The sequence below is a fragment of the Polyodon spathula genome, chromosome 3, assembly GCF_017654505.1.
Source record: "Polyodon spathula isolate WHYD16114869_AA chromosome 3, ASM1765450v1, whole genome shotgun sequence".
Taxonomy (NCBI): Eukaryota; Metazoa; Chordata; class Actinopteri; order Acipenseriformes; family Polyodontidae; genus Polyodon; species Polyodon spathula.
In genome coordinates, this window is record NC_054536.1 from 74,552,619 (window position 1) to 74,574,893 (window position 22,275).

Below are 22,275 nucleotides of genomic sequence, written 5' to 3' on the forward strand. Positions count from 1 at the left end.
TATGCTGAAGTGCTTCTGCACCAAGTCTGATGGAAATGTTTAAGGTTCCCAGGGTGTCAAGGCACTCGCCAGTTACAAATTCTTGCCAACAGATAGATCTTTTGAACAGGCTTTGTCTTTAAAACTGGTATTAACAGCTAGTTGTTTTTCAAAATATCTAGAATTGGTGTTTTGTCTTTGTATGTGGTGTAATATTCATACCCATGACTGCTATGCCCTGTGTAGTAATTGCCGCTTGGTGAATGGGTCCTCATTGTATACGTCGGTGTGGTGAGGGTGAAGTATGGCTGTAATGAGCACCTGGGCACTGTGTCCTGTAATATCTAGCACTGGACTCTGCATATTGATGTGGAGAAGAATATCTTTGTGGTCTGGAATCACATGCATTCCTGTCAGGAGATGCATAACATGTAGAGCGGTGCATTTAATGGCCACGGACACGACCAAACCATTCTGGAGATTGATTATGCTCTTTTTTTCTTTCATTATAATGGCTATTGGCACCTTTCACACTTCCTTTCTGTTGTTTCAATTGACCCCACTTCAATATATATTTTTTCAGTTCTTTAAGCCTTCACATCAGCGGTCAGATCTGCAATTGCTTGCATAAACCTAGGGGACTCATCAGTGGCAGAAGGAATTAACTCGGACAATACCATAGCAGATTCACTGCTCCCAGATCCTGCTGCTGCAGGAGTTTCTCATTACTGGCTCCAAATGAGTGTTTACAGGCTGACGGCTGGCAATTTTCTAATGCTTCTTGAGTTCTCTCCTATTTGCATGCAATATCCATGGTTTCTTCTAAAGTACTTGTCCTATGTTCATGGCATTTGGACTGTAATATCGGGTCTAATCCTGCCACAAGACATCTAAAACGTTCCATTTTTATAGCTGGCTCGCCATAGTTTGGAAACACATGATACACAAGCCTTGTCATTTCTGCACCATGCACTTCAAATGTTTCTTTGGGCTGTCTGGGTCTTGCATTTACAAACATCTGAAAATATGCCAAATATTCTTTCTTTCCAAACACTTCTTTTAATTTTTCCATGGTTTTATCACAATCCTTTTGAATTTCAGACCCAGTAGGTAAGTCGAACACCACTTAAATGTGTGGGCAAAATAGTAGCAGGATCATTGGATTTCGTACTAGAACAGTCATTCTCAGCTAACTGTAAACATATTTTCCATAAAGTAAAACTTTCTTTATCCTTTCCATCCCTGTGAAAGTAAGAAGACAGTCCAACCAGATAATATATAACTCGAGTAGTGTAGCTTGCATTCATTTTATCCCCATTAATTGAATTGCTGTATTCACTTCTGCTTTCCAAGTTTGGAATTGCATCCTTTTCTCGATCCATCATTTAGCTTTCTGTACTTTATTAACTTAGATAAATGTGGTAAACTGTATAACAGAAGCCGTTTACTCACCACCAGTGCTGTTTACTTTCAGTCACTCGCATTCATGGTTACTGCTTGCCAACAGGCTTCGGAAAACAAAAGAAAATCCCGCTCTGCCACCAGTCTATAGGCCGGTAAAGTTTATGTATTCTCTTCAAAGAAGCCGGCCAAGTTCATGAAGTGTATTAACAATGTCTAAATGACATTTCTCCGTTCAGTAGTCTTTATTTCCTTGGCACAGGTTTGTTGCTTTGTATTACAGCATTAGAATACAGAGCTCAAAGACACTTGCTCAAAGTACCCCGTGGTAACGATCTCTCTCCCTCGCCCCCAGAAATAACTCAACTCAAAACCATTTTGCAGCCATGTCACCGTGCGGAAGGTCTTCCAGTAGTAGCATTATCAACTAACTGTATTAATTCTAACAACTAATAACAGTGCAAATACTGTAACCTGGCCAAAACAATAGACAATACATTCCAGCATTACACAAGCATAGTAACAAGTTAATGTCTTTCAATGGGAATGGTTTAAACACACTTGTACTAATAAGAGGTAAAGGTTTTTTTGAGGCATTGTTGTGTTTAAAGTTTGATGAAGCATTATTGTGTTTCTTATACTCTGTTGCAGTGTTCTTCACTAATTTTCAGAGGGGGGCCACTTTCGCCGATAAGACATCAGTGTGAGGGCCACCACACCGCCTTTTTCACATATTGTTGGGGGCCGCACATCAGGGGCTACACTAAAGTCCACCAGGGGCTGCCATTGGCCCGTGGGCCTTGCAATGAAGAACACTAATCTGTTGTAATACAGTTGTAGTTTGTTTTAGCTTTAAAATATTTTTGTCATTTTACCTTTTTTATGTATGGTACAGTATTAGATTTAATTATTTAGTTATTTATTTTACCTAAGTAACTCTGTAGACCAGCACACTGTCTAATCTGGTTATCCGGCACAATTTTCTTTTATCAAGCGATGTCAGAATGGACAGGTTTTACTGTAAAACTCTTCAACATTGTATATCATGTGGTTTAATTTAATAAATGACCACTTATTGAATATTAAATGTCAGTAAAAACACTAAATATCCTGGGTCAAACTCATAAAAGTTCAAAATTCAATTACCTTGCAAAATGAGTAACTTCTGTGATAATTTAAATATCCCTTAATGCCTGTACCAGAAAGATTGACAAAAGGGATGAGTTAAACATGTCATCGTGTGTCACTCAGTATTTAACAAGTATTATTGGATCTTATGCTACATTTGTTTTTGTAAAATGGGGTTTGTGGCAATGCTTAGGAGTTTACTGCATATATGAAGTGAAGAGTAGTGTCTGGCATTGGATTTGGGTACATAGTAAACATTGCAGAATGCATGCGTTTCAAATATTTAAATATGAAACATGATTATTTCAAAATGCGAAATAAATTTGCCACCCCATAAAATGGAAATGTTTATTTCAATGCAAATCTCTATTATTTATTTTAATGATCTTAAACCTGGTGGATCTAGCACCAGTAATTACCTCTTTCACTTGTCTCTGTTAAGACACATGCATAGACATAGAAAATGTAGAGAATGACAAGATGCTGTATAAAAGTAGGCCTATACTTTCTTTCAAAATGTAACTGTTAAGCTTACTGTATGTAGACTGTTGAATGTCACAGACCGTATGCTACCTTGAAGATAAATGCAACCAATTAAAATTACATTTAGCATATTTTTAAGCACGTTATTTTCTGTTCCGGATACTTTATAATGAATATTTGGAAAAGAAATACGATAAAGCGAAACCTTCAGCAAATGGAGTGGACGCGCATAAGCATTTATGAACGATCACTATTGAGAACGAAGCTTAGCTGATCTGTTGCTGTCCTTGGTGATGTACAGCCAAATCCAATTAGGTTTCTAGGCTGATGCAGTTTCTGAGAGATTCAGCCCTAGCTTTCTCTCTCTATCGCTTTGTGTCTCTGCAGTTTACTCTGTCTCTATTGCTCTCTGTCTCTGGTGTGCTTATCCCCCCCTCAGCTTGCTGTTACTGTATTACACATTCAACATCCGCAGACACCCCATCTTACCACATCACAGCAGCAGATGGCGATTACTCTTGGTTTGATCCTCCAGCAGAAGCGGCAAATCAGAGCACTCATTTATTTTCCTTTTCATGCATATTTTTTAGTCGGTGACGTGTTTTGTTTGTTCTTTTTGGGTTTTTTTTAAAGAAAATGTGGGATGTATATTCATTCACTGAGCGAGGCTTCCTCTAAAAGCTTGCGATCTTACTAGCCACCAAGAAGGGAATCCCGAAGCTTTTCCCTCGTCATCAAAGCGATTGTTTTTATGCAAAAGGTAGTTCCTTTGTACAAGGTAAGAGCTGTACTTCGCTTCTATTGTACGTAGTTTCGAAATGCTAGATGCGTGCTCTGTTTTTAAAATATGTTGAAAAAATAGCTGTAAGTAGTTTCTAAATGCTAGATGCGTGCTGTATTTTTAAAAGATGTTTAAAAAAATAGCGAATTTGACACACATCAAGGCAATATAGACTAGTGTAAAGCTGCGATGCTCTTTTCCACCTACGTACTACTGTGTTGCTGACTTTACGTTTTAGAAATCTGGAGATACAGATGTTGATAAAAGGGAATGCAATGTTTAAATGAAGCACGTTTTCCAGTACCGCATATATAACTAATGTGTTCGATTTTCATATGGGAAGTATAACACTGTTTTAAACTACAATTTCTACACTGAAGTAATTGTGGAAACCGAAATGTTCATGTTTGTTTTTTTGTGTTTAATGTTATATATGAACACATAAAGTGTGAACACCTGTCCATCATGATCATTCTATATATATATATATATATATATAATCTATATTATATATATATATATAATATATCGTTAACTTTAATATTGAAAAGCGTTGTCTTACCAACCAACAGTCAATGTTTGTTTTATGGTTTGCATGTATCATTTTTACAGCTAGTTTTTTTTTTTTCTTTTAATAAATTGTTAGCTGAACCATAGCACCAATCTCAAATACCAATTTGAATAAATTCAAATCATTGCGTCAATTCACAGCAATGTATCTGTTGCATAATACCAACAACACTTCTCTGTACAGCTGTGGCCAAAAGTTTCACTATATAATAAACTCATTTTGCTTCATAAATGAAACCTGCTGAATAATATAACGTTAATATATTGAATTACATACTGCTTTGTAGTTTTCTAACTGAAAAATGTAACATTTTGAAATCTAACATGGAATACTGTAGTACTATTATAGATTCCGGTAGTCTTTTGCGATATAATTTTGTGGTTTATTAGATTACATGATATATGATATATATATATATATATATATATATATATATATATATATATATATATATATATATATAATAAGATAGAATATAATAGATATATATATATATATATATATATATATATTATTATTTAATATCCACTCCTTGGTTTTTTGAAAACGTCTCAATCCTTAAATTTTAGGTGATGTAAAACTTTTGGCCAGTAGCTTGAGGTTCTGTCGGATATATATATCATAATAGTTAAATGGTATCGTTTAATATCCACTTCACACGCTTCAAGTTGTATGATACTGTTTTTTTTTTTTTTTTTTTTTTTTACCTTAACTTTTACAATACAGTTCAGTAATTTGTAAATATAAAAACAGAACTCCATCCATCTTGCTAGAATCAGAACTCTACATTTTATATTAATATTTTATTAAAACTGTATCAGGAAAACTTCAAAGTGTCATTGATTTGGCTTTCTATCTGCTAAGACGCCCTCTTATATAATGCATGGACGATAACCTTGAAAACGTGTTTTAAAAAATGATTTATCTTGAATGTTTATAAAAGACAGATGCTTGAAGAGAATGAGTAACTGTTGTAACGATACAGAATATGTTATGATGTATTTATATATTTTACACTGGGTACTAAGTACACTTAGCTCGGCTATGATAACATTGTGTTGGTGTGGTAAATACTAGGTGGTGCGATTTAGTGTGATAAACACAAAGCTAAATATATTAAGCCATATTTTAAGCTCCTCCTTTTTTCTTTTTCTTTTTTTTTGCAAGTAGAATGACTCTTGTGAACACATGTGCACAACTGACTGTTTATAAAATGTAGTCATCTATGAAAAGGTAAAGATGTAGCCTACTATTTGAGAGTGTATACAAATACAAACTTTACCTTAATCATGAATTAAACTCATTTTTAATTAAACAATTTTTAGAACCATTATGCATGCACTTTCAACATTATGTTAACAGTCCTTCACTAACCAAGTTTGGTATTTTGTTACAGTTTCAGTCATGGAGGGACTTGTCTAAAGGGGATCCCACACAATAAGTTTCCATTGAATTGCTATTTTTTTTTTTGTCTTCCTGGAGAATTTCACACCTTTGCCCTTCACGTCATGGCCGAGAATGTTGCTTCTGGGATGGCAAAAAGCACATCCCGGTCCACAACCTCCCTTCCACCTGATCCCATGGAAATCATCAGGACCAAGGCCTGCTCCCGGAGGGTCAGAATCAACGTTGGAGGACTCAACCATGAAGTCCTGTGGAGGACCTTGGACAGACTGCCTCGAACCAGATTAGGAAAGCTGAGAGACTGCAACACCGACGAATCCTTAATGGAGACCTGCGATGATTACAACTTGGGTGAAAACGAGTATTTCTTTGACCGGCACCCTGGGGCTTTTACATCCATTTTGAACTTTTACCGGACGGGGAAGTTACACATGATGGAGGAGATGTGCGCCCTGTCTTTCGGGCAAGAACTTGAATACTGGGGCATTGATGAGATCTACCTGGAATCGTGCTGTCAGGCCAGGTATCACCAGAAGAAAGAGCAGATGAATGAAGAGCTGAAAAGGGAGGCAGACTCAATGAGAGAGAGGGAAGGGGATGAGTTTGAAAACGCCTGTTGTCCAGATAAGACAAAGAAGCTATGGGATCTTCTGGAGAAGCCTGGCTCTTCAGTAGCTGCCAAGGTAAGGTGAAAAATCTAAACTTTTAGGTGATAGTACTTTCTACACTAGAAGCCTGCCGGGACCAGGTCCCCAGCTAGTAATTCAGTTGTACATAACAGTTTTAACACATATCTTGAAGATTTATTTATAATATAAATATGTACAGTACCATTAGCATTTATAGAGTTACATAACCAAATACCCTGACCCTTTGTTAAAGTAAAAGAAAAAAAAAATGATTGCAGTTGTAACAGGCAGTGTTGTGTGATACGCTGCCATTACAGATTCTGTTCTGTCCCCTGTCGATGCGATGAGATGAGGTTAAAAGCTCTAAAGCCATGAATGCAGATGAGCCCTGCTCTTTTGTATTGTATGCACTTTCTAGGACTAGTGGCATGTACTGAATTTGTGTTTGAAGAACTAGAAGCTCTGAATAAAACAGCTAGAAAATGCTCAACAAAATAAAGAAAGCACATTTTTAAAAATGTGCTTAATAAATGAGCTTTAATAAAGCATTGATAATATATTTTGGGTTTTGTTTATTAGGTAGTTCAGCCCTTTATCCAAACAAGGTTTTTGCTTATTGATTAGATAACTTGTTGGTTTGAGAACATTCAATTCTGCACTGAAATTACTGTCAAGACTACTCTTAGCACAAGAGAGCTTTTGTTTCTTCCACATTGTTTTATAGAACCAGTTTATTCTACTGTCTCCAATGCTGACAGCATTTGTAAAGTTGACAGCCTTATTTCTTGGCTGCACAGAATAAGCCCTGGTTGAGGAAATGCAGTTTTGGTAAAGCCATCATTGTGAGATTATCAAAACTAGTTTTCCCTTTGATTTTAAAGAAAGAAATAATATATATATATATATATATATATATATATATATATATATATATATATATATATGGTGACGAAAATGAAAAGATAATAAAATGTGATAACATAACTTCCCTCAGTTTCTTGTACTGTTCATATGCAGTAAGGGGAATGCTGTTTACTAAAGAAACCATCCTAATTAACAGGTGTGCTTGTAAAGTAGAGTTGGCCTGTTACAAAATAACTTTCCCAATGAAAAAGCTAGATTCACACATGACCTAAGTACCTTCATTATGAAACAACTAGTATTGCAATGTATGGATTTCTTTAAGTTGGTCAATTTAGACGATTAGTGCTGCAGATGATGCAAAGCTCCACAGGTTTTATTTCTTCAGTGTACAGCTGTTGCCAAAAGTTTTGCACCACCTACAATTTTAGAGTGAGACATCATTAAAAAAAACAAAAAAAAAAAAACTATATGAACATAATTTAGATATTTTATTTAACATCATGTAATCAAAGAAACTACAAAATGACATCATAAAAGTCTACCGGAATAGTATTACGACATGTCATGTTAGATTTCGAAATGTCAAATTCGAGCAAAACGTTATGATGTCATATATTTTTGCCCTATTCAGTTTCTTTCAAAACTACCAAGATTTCATTGGCTACGAGATTAGTTATGTCAGTCTCCAAGAATTACCTTTTTTCTTTAAAAAAAAAAAAAAAAAATATCACATATGTATTTTGTTTGCACTGCATGCAAATATTTTGGGGTATTTAGGAACTATGTGGCGCATCAGACTAATTCACTTCCTCTTTTAATTGTGGTCAGGGTTGGGTTCTGCGTCAGTTATGAAAGGAAGCAATTACTGTATAGTAATTGCTAAGACTGTAGACAATGCTGCTGTCCATCACCTTCCATGTGGGCACGAAATTCACAAATAAATGAGTCAACCACCCAATAAAAAAATACATTTTACTGTCTTTGCAAGGGTGTTTATAAAAACAAGAAACTTCGGAAACTTTATAAAAACAAGAAAGCTTAGTGTTCCAGATAAATGAGCCTGTTTAGCTACAGAGACAGTTCTTGTGTATATTTACCTTCATCTGTGGCTCCTAAATATCAGGCTGTAACCTAGGTCAAACTTCCTAATGATCCTGTTTAAAAGCAGGTTTACCAAGACCAATAGTAGTGCCCAAACAGAGTCAGAAACACAATGTTCAGCTAACTTGATGAAGCCTCTTTGTGTCCTTGCATAAAAAGAAAAAAATTAAGTGTTTTTGCATTTTTATGTGTATGTATACAGCGCTCCAGATAAGGTTTTGGGTCATTGAGTAATTTACTTTCCAATTTAGACGAGTAAAATGGTTTTTGGGTGAATAAAAGGCAGCATTACCTTGAAGACTTTGAATAAATACTGTACATATGGCTTTCCTTATTTTCCATCTGAAAAAAATTGTGACAGTGTCTTTTTCGTAGACATTTAGTCCTGCCTTAATAATGTTTGGGAAGTTGCTGCTCTTGATGTAGTTAGCTGTTACGCTCAACGAGTCTACTCCCACTAGTACGAAGCTGTTACAGTTTTTTGTTTTCTGTAAATCTTCCTTTCTCAGTCACTTCTCTCCTTTTCCAAGTCGACAGACACGCACCCTAAATTTTAAAAACAAACAAAAAAGTTAAAAAAAACAAAAAACAAAACTGTAACGATATGTTGATCACCTTGCAATAGCAATACAAAGCGTCCCCAGTTCTATCCAGATTTATAATACTGTATTTATTATATAGATGTACCTTCTAAAAATTTGTTTGACAGGTAAATTGGTCGGTGAGGGGGACTAAAGCCCAGGACAGACAGGCGCAGAGCTGCACCACTGGACATTTTCAGGCTACGATACTGCTAGTCCACACCCAGGCACACATGCGCTGTTTGCGCGAAAATTGAATGATACAGTACAGTAGTTGTCACTACCACACTGTACACTGTAAAGAATGTCTGTAAATTCAATGGTAAAATTATTAGTAAACAGTTTTAAAAAACAGTTTTTTACATAAAGTAAAAACATATATTCTCCGTTGTTTTAACAAACGACATTTCTTTAAAAAAAAAAACATGGGTAGCGTTGACGGTTAAATATTGTAGCTATTACCTCTAATTACGTTAAAACTGGAATCCCAGAATCCATTGCAGGGCTGATTGCAAATACAGTAGTGTTTTAACAGTGTTATTTGTGTTATTGTGTGTTAAATGTGCTGTGCACTTGCACAATTATATGTAAATTTATATGTCCTTTGTTTTCCCTTACCATTTTATGTGTTTTGTTCATGTTTTGTGTGGTTACCGTCTTGTGGTAGGTCAGAACTTGGAGTGGGCTAGCAGTGCTGGCAGTGCTGTAGCCCAGGCGCGATTATTGTTGGTTGAAACTTGCTGTAAGAGCACCTCATAATGCATATAAAGTCTTTGTTAAGAGTTAATTTGCTAAACTAATTGTTTGTTTTTATATTTTTTTAATGTGTGTTTTTTTAAATCTTTACAAAAAAGATTACCCTAAAGTACAAAACATGAAGTATTATGATACTATTTTTATACGGTATATTACTGGCAACCCAGCTGCCAGTCTTTATTTTACCATAAAAACAACTTGTTTTTGTTTTTGTTTTTGTTTTTTTTTACAGTGTAGTCTATGTACTGAAATATAATTTACATATATGGCCAAATGTTTTGCATCCCCTAGTAGAATATTAAGATGTAGACATAATTAAAAAAATAAATCATGAAAATGAACATCATGCAATCAAAAGACATGTTATGGCAAACGTCTACCGGAAACTACTATAGTAGTACAATATTTCATGTTCGATTTTGAAATGTCATATTTTTCAACTTTTGGAAAACTACAAAGCGATATGTAATTCAATATGTTTATGTAACTTTCTTAATTCTATCGGGTGTAATGCAAAACCTTTGGCCATAGCTGTAATGCCCCCCAAATAATCTACCAAATAAAAACACAGGCTTGTTTATCAAAGCTGTTTTTCTGTCATGTATATGCAGATGTATGAAATGAGCCATCAACTCCTGAAGTTTTAGAAAATATATCCTTTTACAGCCAGTTATGTAGTAAACATAGTGGCGAATTACAGAATTAGTAAAAATGGCAAAAAGTGATAACAGTATCAAATTAGCTGCAGGTGTGATCAGGGGTGATGTATAAAATACTAACCTGCCTCTCCTTGTATGAAATATTGGAGGGATCAAACACTCCTGTAGAAAACAGTTTCATTCATGATTTTTCCTGCTAAGCATGTGTTGTCACCACATGGCTGTGATTGGTTAATCCACCGATGGTACAGCGTGGCAGCCAAAAAAAAAATCGATTTGAGCATCACTGCGGGACTAGCGGTATCGTACCACGCAGATCTGTCCAACACCATATTAAAGCAATGGAAGTGATACAGGCGGCAAAATGCCTCGCGTGCAGCGCCGTGCCTGCCTGTCTGTCTGTCCGTCCTGGGTTTAAAGCGGCACAGAGAAATCCTAAGGATTAACAATCCAGTCGTTTACTAGTCATGTGTTTTTGGAAATTCCCCAGCAGGCTACAATTTCTGTGATCCATTTTCTAGCTGCCACATGCAGTATATTCACAATTGACCATGGAGATGCCAGGAACCCAACGAAGTACAAGAAACTTGATAACATGCAAACTCAAGGGGTTAATTGCAACAAACTGAAAGGAGCGTACTAACTGGAAATGATCCTGTGGTTAGTATGGAGGGTGCTACTAAACCAGTACACACGTTATACCAATTACAACAAACTAACCATGCAGCTGAAGATAGTCCCTAGCTGTGTATAAATGTGCCTCAACTGCAACGAACCCAAAGTAACTGCTATTGCCTCTAAAGGATACTAAAACAAGTTACAGTACTATGTTAGTCTACCAGTTTCTGTAGATTAAAGACTGGTGGTACTGGAACAAATGAAAAATCCCCAAATGTATTGACAACTTTTATGAAACTGAACTATTCATAACCATAAATTATATACATATACTGTACATTGGAAAAATAGAGTGAAAATATCATGATAGCATTAATGTTTTCATCACTCACAAAAGTAAAGTAATTGGGTAATTGTTTAATAGTTTTAACATGTTTGTGATGGATGTCATTAAATAAAGGTGTTTCACAATAACATGGGAAAACTGGCACTTAAAATTTAAATTTGGTTGATTATAATAAATGGGTCCAAGGATTATCGAGAGTAAGTCTTCTTCTGATTTTGACCTTTCAGCTATACTCTGTGAAGAAAATGGTTGACAGCTTTGGAGAAAAATAATAATATTTTCAAACAACTTTGTTTTTGTCTCCTTAGTGCTCTCTGGTTTGACTCATTGTGGTATGACATGTCTACACAATCAAATCACAGTTGATTAGTATTGATGTTTTAGGGATCTTATAATTTCTCATTTCCTCATCGAAACTAGATCGCTTATTAGGTTATTCATATTTGTGGTCATCTCCTTTTTAAAAGCATTACATTGAAAGAATGCAAGGTAAAGTCACAGCCGGTTCTACTTTTACAAGAACCAATAAAACAGGAACCTGGCCAAATGATTAATGATAATGACCAGTTTGTGGTGAGCAGAGATGGGGAGTAAATGCAAGGAAGAAGAAGCAGCACTTGACAGACCACAGACATCATTTTCAAAATGTCTTCCTAGGGAAAAACAAGTGCTATGTTTTATTAATCTAAAAATCTTCACAAAATGCTACCTGTGATTAATTGCTATATAAGTTTGTTTAAAAAGCTTACAATTGCTTTATTTTATTAATTCATCATTACATAAAATAAATCTGCCTTGTTGGGAAAGTACCCATTTGTAACATGTAACATGGTGCCACCATAAAGGCTTGCTTTTGTGTGCATTTTTTATTGATTCTAGTATTGTCCACTCCAATGAGGCAAAAGTTTATGTTAATTAATTAGCTGTAAATAAAGGAAGCGATTGTTCTTAAAAGAATACTCAATTAGAAACTGAGACATTATCAACTTATGTTGTATTGCATGATAGAATACGTTTAAGAAACTGAAATGCACTTTCCAAAATGCATTTGTACACGATAATGTATACTCCTGTGGATAATAAGCATTCCTTTGGACAGCTTTATGACTTCCACTGCTCTTGTGGTACTAATTGCTGGGTCACCACAGCTACTAGAAATCAAGAGAGTGATTGAAAAAAAATACATTAGGTAATGCTTTAATTATTCCATCAGCCAACATGGGAATTTTCAAATATTACCATAAATCATGTTGTTTCTTTTGTTTATCAAGAAGTAGATGGTGGATTCAATCTAAACATACACCGCCTCTGTTATTTGCGTCTCTGTTTATGTGGAATGTTCAATCAAATTTACAAAGGCAAGACTTGTGTTGATAGTATGGGATAGCACCATAGAAGTGGAAAACAGCATACATCACTGTATTTTAGTATTTGTTTTACAATTCATACCATTCATAAAAACTGCCTGGGTTCTGACTGTTTTTGTTTACCTTTATTAATACCTATATAATATTATATATATATATATATATATATATATATATATAATATATATATATATAACATATATATAATAACCATTATCCAGATATATCATTATATGGAATTGTTGTGTCTGGACTTGGTGGTTTCTGTAAACTTAACACCTTTTTCATAAGTATTAGGCTTCCTTTTATGAACGTGTCAACATTTATGTTCAGACTCCCATTCAAACTAACTTTTTCAGATGTCTTTTATCAGCACAAATAACATTCATGAACCACATTCCACACTTCCAACTATAACATTGAATGTCGGGACCCACACAATGTTCAGCTATGCCCAATGACATGCTCCTGAAAAGTAAATGCCTTTTTTAAATGCGTTGAGGACAGGACACTGTCAGCAGTGGAGATAAAACCCTTTGGTCTTTCAACTGGATAGTTTTCTATTACCCACACTACCAGCCTACTTTCTGTAGCTGAGGCATGCATAAAGATTATTCTGTCTGAAATAAAAAATAAAAAAAAATGTCACAAACAAGTATAATAAAACTTAGCATCTCTTGTATGTCTAATTAAAAGATCCAAACACATTCCTGCAGCAGTCATTTGCAGCAATACATTTTTGGCAGAGTTTTGTCATGAGTGATAAATGTGGTAAATAGCTATATTATTCAGTTGCTTCTGAGTCATGGAATTACAAAGCCATGACTTCAGTCTTTGATGAGCACTGAAGCTCCTCTCAGATCAGACCCTGGATCGAGTTTGATATAATGTAGATTTATTGGGAGGTATGAAAGTTTCCCTTAAAATATATTTCTAGAAATTATGAGGTTTCCCCACAATTTAAATACTTAAGGTAAATAATGTTGCTACTAAAATGATACCTGAACTGTATTGGTAAAAGAAAATGGTGTTTTGAAAAAGTATTTTCAGCTTCCATCCACTTAAAAGATGCAGAACCTCAAACCACGGTGCATAGATGATAATGTAAACTATACCAAGCTACAGACATGTTCCTGTTTACAGGTACTTTAAACATGCTAACAACTCCACTTTACTATGAATACGATAATGTTTGTTGTGGTAATTGTTTATTTATTTAAATGTTTAGTAAAAAATGACCTAGAGTGAGTTTTTGGAACATTACTTTCTTAATGAAATACAAATACAGATGCAAGAGTTTCAGCAATAATTCAGAATCAATAATATATCATGATTAATTTGGTATAATAACTGTGTAAAAAGTGTTTGGTAAAGTATTTCATTTTTATTGATGTCTATTTATTTACACAAGGCACAAAGTTAATTTTGCTGCACCATTTGAAGTTTACTGTTTCAATTTAAAATGAAAAGTTAAACTGTAAGTAGACACAAACCTCAGTGATGACACTAGTAAATAACACAGAGCTCTGGGGAATTACAAACTTAAATTATTTTCCTGTTTACATAAAATAATGTGTTTTGGATAGCCAGTAAAAAAAAAAGGCACATTTTAACACTGTCCGTAAACCCTTAAATAACAAAACATTTCCGTGATTTTGGATCGAAATAAAGGATGGTATAATTTTTGTCTTGCTTTGTGGTTTTCCCAATCAGCTTGAATGAAAAATACCTACACCTTATGTGATGACAGAGAAGAGTATCAAAAGAAGAATGTCAATTAACAATACTGTGCTGAAGTTGATATGTGTTCTTCAACCAAGTAGCCAGAGCACAGCGAGCTCAGGAGACATCGTCCAGCTTGCAATGCTTTTGCCACAGATTGTTCTTGAAAATATGCTGGATAGCCTAGAAATGGAATTTATGCAGTACCAAGTGACTGACTTACAGATCTTAGACAGGATCTGGCCGCTGATGAAAACTGGCACAAAATGTTGCTCTTGGCTACACCTAGCGCAGAACCACGCTTTCCTACACTTGCCAAGTTTGCCATTAATATGTTGGTTTTGCAATGCAGTACTGCAGAATTAGAACAGGTTTTTCTCAGATGAACCTTGTACAAACAGACGTAAGAAATCAACTGGCTACACACATTCCGGATCAAATTCTGACTATCAAGACTGCTGCTAAAAACAGCACCAGCTTCAGACCAATAAAGCAAATGTTCCAGTCTGTAAATGTGTCCATGTATGACCATATAAAACTAAAGAAATGTAAGTACATAAAAATAGGCTATTTTATAATGTATTGTATAGTTTCACTTTTTTTTAAAGTGATGTCAGTAAAAAAAATAAGTCTATATGTCAGTAAAAACACAATTGGAAGGTTGCAACCCTGGTGGAGCCTGCTGCAGATACGCGTAGTACAACACCTTCTCATGATCTGGTTCCAGTGATCCTTGATCCAGTCCCATCTTTTGAGTTGATTCCCAGTTGATTGCCATTGCTGCTGTCCTAGTCCTAGTGGTGACTTCTTTACTGACTAATGATTATACAAATAAACTATTGAGAAATAAAAGTTTTAGTGCCTCTGCTGTGTGAGGGGGGCATTTCCCTGCCTCCCCCGTGTAAATTAGGCCTATGGTTTGTAAAGCAGTGAGAACAGTAAGGGATTTTTTAATGGTTAAATATCTATGAATAAGTCTTAGAGTCCAAGGTGGCATTAGGTGTCAAGGGGAATCAATTAATAAAAGTGAAGTACTCCAGGGAAATTTCAAACCGATGAACAGCAGCCCTGCAGAATGACTGCAATTGTGTGCCTATTAACAGCCTTCTCACAAGTTTCTAAAGATGGTACTGACAGAGCTGCCAACTCTGTCACCAGCTGTTTCTTGCCTAAGGTGTACTACAGGAAATGACACATGCTGTTGCGATCTCTTTTAGTAGTACACTACTGGATCTTCTATTGTGCTTTTGTAAACATCATGTTATCAGTATTTTCCTCTCACTTTTTTTTTTTAAATATACTTCACGGGGCATGAGCTGAGGGTGTAAGCATAGGGCAGAAGAAGCAGAAGGGAGCGGTAAGTAGGACAGAGTGCCGGCTAGAAAGCACCGGACTAGGAAAGAAAAGCAGGCGAGGCCCACTCTAGTAGTAGACCAGCAAAGCTGGACATGGAAGCTAGGATAGAAGGTGGTCACTGACTGAGAGCGGCGATGCCGACACAACCCAGGGGCGAAGGACCCAGCAACTGAAACCGGATAGAAAGATGGTTACTGACTGAGGGCGGCGATGCTGACACAGCCCAGGGGTAAAGGACCCAGCAACCGAAGACAGGATACAGAAAGTGGTCACTGACTGAGGGCGGCGATGCCGATATGACCCAGGGGCAAAGGACCCAGCAACTGAAAACACATACGAGGGTTATGACTTGGGGAGCCGCCCCTCGGGAGGAAGACGGTCCCGGAAGACCGGGTAATGAAAAGGATAGAGAGAGAGAGGAGGTACCCAGCATCTGAGACTTCTGTAAAGGGGCGCTCGTTAGACCCCCAATTGGCCGAGACTTCATGTTGCCTGGGACATGAAATAAGAACAAGGCATAGAGGTTAGTATGGGACTCAATCACGGAGTAGCCACGTCCCGAATTGAGGCAGAGTATGGAAGAGAGCCTTGAGTGAGGCAAGATAAGCGCAGGAGCTGCGAAAGGACAGAGTGTGGCCGGGGGTCCGCTCTGACTCACATGGTGAGAACCCCCTGAAGGTAAAGGGAGGCTGATGCCTAGCCCTGAGGTCGGGGAAGTTAGATTCAATTGCCCCCCCCCAAAGGATGGACCCCCGGCTCATCACGAAATCTCCCACACCGTGAGATGAACAAAAGGCAGCACATGCCAGCGCATAACAAACAAAAAACCAGAAGGACAAACGGGCCAAACAGGAGGATGGTTAGTAATTTAGTAGGATGTGACTATGTGTATACCTGCTGCTCAGTGGAGAGTAAAAAAACCCTTGAAGCCGATTAGGGGAAAACCTTTAGTGGCCCGGGCAGACAGGTAGAATGCTAGCATTTTTAGAAGGAAGCAACTGTATCAGGGAAGGATGAATGAATGTAGGAATCCACTGCAGAGGAGGACCAGCTCCCCCACATTCGTGATCAGGCTGGGGGGAGGGTCTGCTCGGAGGCGAGGGAGGGAAGGCCCCTCTTCGGAGGCGAGGGTGGAGGAGAGGAGGGAGGCCTGCTCTGGAGGGAGGAGGAGGAGGGAGGCCTGCTCTGGAGGTGAGGGGGAGGGAGAGGTCCTCGGAGGAGGGACCGGAGGCGAGGGTGGAGGAGAGGAGGGAGGGCTCGGAGGAGAGGGTGGAGTGAGGAGTGAAGGGAGGGTGGAGAGGAGGGAGGCCTGCTCGGAGGCGAGGGTGGAGTCGAGGAGGGAGGCCTGCTCTGGAGGGGAGGGTGGAGGGAGGAGGGAGGCCTGCTTGGAGGCGAGGGTGGAGAGGAGGGAGGCCTGCTCGGAGGCGAGGGTGGAGTGAGGAGGGAGGTCTGCTCGGAGGCGAAATTGGTGGAGAGAAGAGGGCAAGGATAGGACTGGGTTGAAGAGAGCTAGCTGATGTCTTAGGGCATAAATAGGTGGAGTACGCTGTGGAGGTGCATGCTAAATTGCAGGCATTGGAAGGGAAGGCTGCTCGAAGGATACGGGTGAAGAGATCTGGGTCAGAACTGGACCAGTCCGTGATACGGTTGTCAGCTGAAAGGGTGGCAGCAGCTTTGGCTGAGAGTGCACGGTGGTATTGATAGAAAAGAGTGCCTCCATAGCGCACAGATAATTCAGTTACGAGAAAAAGATACCGATTTAGCTCCTGCAATCTGTGTGAATAAACAGAACAGAGAATATCTCGATAAATGGAGAAGGCAAGGACGAATTCTCCCACGGAAAGGCTTTTTTGTAGTCGTGGGTCGCGGGACTTCAGGGTGACTGAAATGTCTCCGCAGTCGACCACTCTGTGATCTAAGAACTCGGAGGTGGCGTTGAGAATAGAGACAAGATTGACGTCCTTGCCTTCAATTATTCGCTTCTGAATTTTGGGGGAAATAGAATGGTTGGCAATAGCATGAGGAGAAGAGGAGCTTGATGCAGTGGCTGAGGCAAGGTTGAACTCTTGGAGAGCAATGGGGGGTACTAAGGAGGACGTAATGGAAAAAGGAACAGAACTACTGGAACTGAAGGCAGGAGGAGCAGAAGGTGAAGATAGGTGCTGAGGGATAGCCGGATAGGCCGGAGCCAAGTTTGCAGCTGATTAAGCATGACATGAGGGAAATCGCTGGTGGAGGGAACGGGCAAAGTGTGTAACTGCTGCTGCAGAAGCTGTTGCTGCGCTGGCTGGGCTGGCTGCGCAGTCAGGGGGAGCTGGACTGCGTGAGCAGGGACTTGCATATGCGCAGCCGGGACGGGAGCTGCGAGAGTAGTGGAAGGGGAGGGCCTGACGGCAAAAGATTGCAGACAGGGGGGAAGAATTGACTCGGCTGATAAGGCTTCGCAATAAGTAAGAAATAGGGACATGCGGTCTCCGCCGACGGGGATGGGGATAGCCTTCACGAAGAGAACTTTCAGCAGCTTAGGTGTCGTCCAATCTTTATAATGAAGCTGCGGCTAGGGCTGGCTGGCGAAACCGCGCTTGGAGTGGCGCGCTTGCCTGGCTGAAGGCTGGATGGAAGCAGAGTAACGCGTACCGTTACCGTTACGCGTATTCAAAACGAAACACAAGACAGCGAAGGTGCAAGTGATCAGGGCTTAAATAGAGAATAGGTACTAATTGACAGGAAATTGGAAGCCCCCTGCTGCACGCCCCCTGAGCTACGCTGCTAACATGTATCAAAATGATATATATCTTAATTACTTATACGTTGCATGCACAAACATTGCATGCAGAATTAATATTGTTCTGATTTGCTTTGCTGGTTACAATTAGATAGCACTAAAGGTGCATTATATAATTTTATTCGTCCTGTTTTTGTTAATTTGATTAAAGAACCTATCATATATATATATATATATATTATATATATATATATATATATATATATATATATATATATATATATATATATATATATATATATATATATATGTTTTTTTCGTAAAAGCATAATTAATATTGTTTTGATATGTTTCACTTAATGCAAAGATACATTATATCACCCATCAGTCCAGGATGCTAGATGTAAAAAACAACCCAGGTTTGTGAAACGCAATAAAAGCCATTTGCTAAGAAAATAAGGAACAGAGTGCTGTTCCAACAAAAAATCTTTTTGCACAACAAACAGAAAACATACAGTGGCTCCCTGGAAAAATTTAACATTTCCAGTAAAGGCTCAATTAAATGATGGATCCACTCTTGTCAACTCCAAGTCATAAATTGTATTTTTGGTCAAAACTTGGTAGGAACAAGAAAATAAAATGCATTTAAACAGAATTAAATAGAGTAACTGATGTTAAAATAATAATGGGTCAAACTTTGGTCTGTGATGAGATCTGTTATAAAGCATAACTTTTATGTTAGGCAATAACATTTTGTGTAATAAGCAGTGCATGGTATATATAAAAATAACATTAATGCCTGTATTGCAGTATCAGAAAAATCCCCAGAAAAAATGTAAAGTGGTTTTTAAGATATCATTATCACAATTGTGAGTCGGAATTCACATTTAGATGTAATGCCATGCATTGTTAATAAAAGCAGTTTTTTTGCTGAGAAGTAGGATTAAAGTGCAGTAATTCCAAATAGATAAGAGTAGTATATTGAGGCTGGGAAGCCAATGCAATCATTTTGAAAACCTTTAAGCAAGCTCACAGAAGAGGTGAACACAAGGAAATGAAAAGATTATCTTTGACGTGAACACATTGTGGGATCTGTGCGGAGAAATCCCTTCTGCCAGTCATTTACAAAATCATAACAGAAATGTTTTGGGTGACATTCAATGGCGCAAACAAATAGAAACACCTGGGATATGTTGCACACACATTTGTGCCTACTGTGCCATTTATTTGTTACATTATATCTCAGATGACAAGCTCTATTGTCCTGTTACAAGTCAGTTTTAGTCACAATGGTCAAGATCTAATAGAGTTTGATAGATAGCTAATAGTAGCCCCTTGGCTGGAGGAGACTGCCGTATCAAAGACTGTTTTTAAAGTTTAGGACCAGAGACCCTACTGGTGCTAAATTATCAAATCCCCCTCACAACTTCCCACACAACACAGACCTTCTGTCATGTGGATGTGGATGAGTGTGGGTGGGTCGTTGGAGTAGTTTAAACCCAGTGAGTCTACTGGCTGTAGACTTGTTACATCAAATCAGTGCCATCTTGGCTATCCATACAAGCTCAGCTCTCTATTGAGGTTTTCCTTGGTCATGCATGACAGCATGAAGACCCCTCCCACCTCCCCCAGTGTCATGACCAGATATACACTCCATTTGATAAATATAATTATGGTTTATTTATAATAAACGTATTGTGTGTTCCAGAGACCTCGAGCTAGGGGGAGTGGGGGGGGGGGGGGGGGGGGGGGGGGGGGGGGGGGGGGGGGGGGGGGGGGGGGGGGGTGGTGCAGATCATTGTACATTGGACTCTACTTACAACGGTAATCTAACAAGAAGAGACGGCATTGTTTTCTCTGAGATAAGATTTCACTACAGACATTAATAGATTTTGGGTTAAAATCTCAAGCTATGTGAATTTAAAGCAAGCCATTAATGTCCCAAAATTGGGCTATTATTCTATAAATAATAGTGTGTTTTTATTTAAAGTGAAGTAGTACTTTCAGCTACAGTTTTTAAGAAGGTCAGTAACTTCAGTTGGAAAGGTGGCATCTCTCTGAAAGTCTCTCAAAACCCTTATGCCAAGCCAAGCACAAGATATAAACACCGGCACAGTGAGACTTAATCTCATTAGATGATTTTACAAAGTCCAGGGACAAAAATATAACTGACGCAGAGAGCACTGTCTAGGGTATGGTGTCAGCTAGATACCTTCTCATGTGTTAGTGTATGCTTGGAATCAATTAGTGGGTTTACCTACTGTACAACATCAGCTTAACCCTGATCCTACCCTATCCATCTGATTTGTTCTTTTTGAATTCCTTGAATAAACATATAGTATTAAAGGTCAAGGGTGGCTTTATTAATTACAGTGTGACATTGTAAAGGTTATCATCACATAATCCAGCACAATGGACTTTCTTTGCTCAGCAGAGGCTAGTACTAACTGATCATAGAGACTGAATAAATGGGCTGTGAGTACTGAACAGTGGTCTCTGTACTGTGGAGCCAGGAGTTTCTGTGAGCCCATCGGCTCGTCCTTATATCAAAAGAAAAAGCAAAGCCAGTTGATATTTCCTTAATTTCATGATGGCTGATGGCTATGCAGAGCTGCCAACAAAATGATGCAAGGTCATGTATAAGTACCTTTTGATTGAAAGGTCAAGGTTTTGACCCCTGCCCCTGGTTGATTAAACCTAGACAAAAGCCAGCAATGAGTACACTGGCCACGGGGACAAGAATTAGCTGCTGCTGTAAATCCCCCGACTCTTTTCTGTAGAAGTCTTGAAAGTAATGACAGCCTTTTGTGGTTATACACTGATGTTCTAAAAAGTAACTTGAAGACATTGATAAAGGCTTCTATAAACCTTAGGATTTATGTGGATAGTACTGTATTAATAAATGTATTTAATTGTGTATAAAACCGTCTGTGCTGCTACCACTTCTTTCCCTCCTCAGTCCACTGCACTTGCCTTTCTGGCTTTGAGGAAAGTCTCCCTTATTCTTTTGAACTCTTGAATGGCTGGCACATTTTGTGGGAGTGTGTGCCTCAGCTTCCCTTAATCTGCAGTAAATATAGAACTCCTTTCTGAGCCTTGTTTCCATTGCGGCGTGTCAAAGATAGAGCCCTACACTGAGCAGGTGTCATTGTGTCACTGAGTTAGTTCAATCCAGCTTGATTTGATCTGGTGTAAAAATTATCCATGAGTGTATGAATAAGTAATAAATGATAAACAGATATTAATTGTAATATTATGCTAATTATGCAGAGGGTATAACATATTCCTTTAATTAATTAAATGATATTAATAGAAGAACAGAGATGAAACAAGGAACTATACAGAACGTAATTTGCCATTCTGTTGACTTCACTTCATAAGCAGGCTGCTGGCATGGGTGGTACTATCATAAATGTTGCAAGCCTCCCCACAGGAAATATCTGAACACATCCACAAAGTGCTAGCTTCCAATGTAGTTGTACAGCATAGTACATTAATAATGTACTGTAATAGTAACAATACAGTGTTATCACAACTAAAGTACTTTTTTTCATGGAAACACATCAAAATCTAAGAAACAAGTACATTCCTAAATGCAAAGGAGGTTATTGCTGTATTATGAAACTTCAAGACAGATTCATCTTTCAATAAGTACAGTATTAGCTAGTATATTTGTACTGCCAAAATAATTTTCATCATTTCAATATTGTTATACTGCAGAAGTAAGACAGTAAAGAACATTATAGTCTGACAAAACAAGAAATGCCATCTGCACAGGTAGATCATAAGAAACAAAATTCAAAA

General features: G+C 37.9%; 1 protein-coding gene across 1 annotated transcript in view; it reads left to right on the forward strand.

Annotated features, from left to right (window-relative positions):
• The first annotated feature begins 3,394 nt into the window (after positions 1-3,394).
• The window catches only part of LOC121313405 (potassium voltage-gated channel subfamily B member 2-like), a 93,030-nt gene continuing 74,149 nt past the window's right edge, over positions 3,395-22,275 (forward strand). The window contains exons 1-2 of the mRNA XM_041245911.1: positions 3,395-3,769; positions 5,740-6,430. Coding sequence (XP_041101845.1) covers positions 5,852-6,430 — 579 coding nt within the window. The 5' untranslated portion in view covers positions 3,395-3,769; positions 5,740-5,851. The remainder of the gene's footprint in view (positions 3,770-5,739; positions 6,431-22,275) is intronic.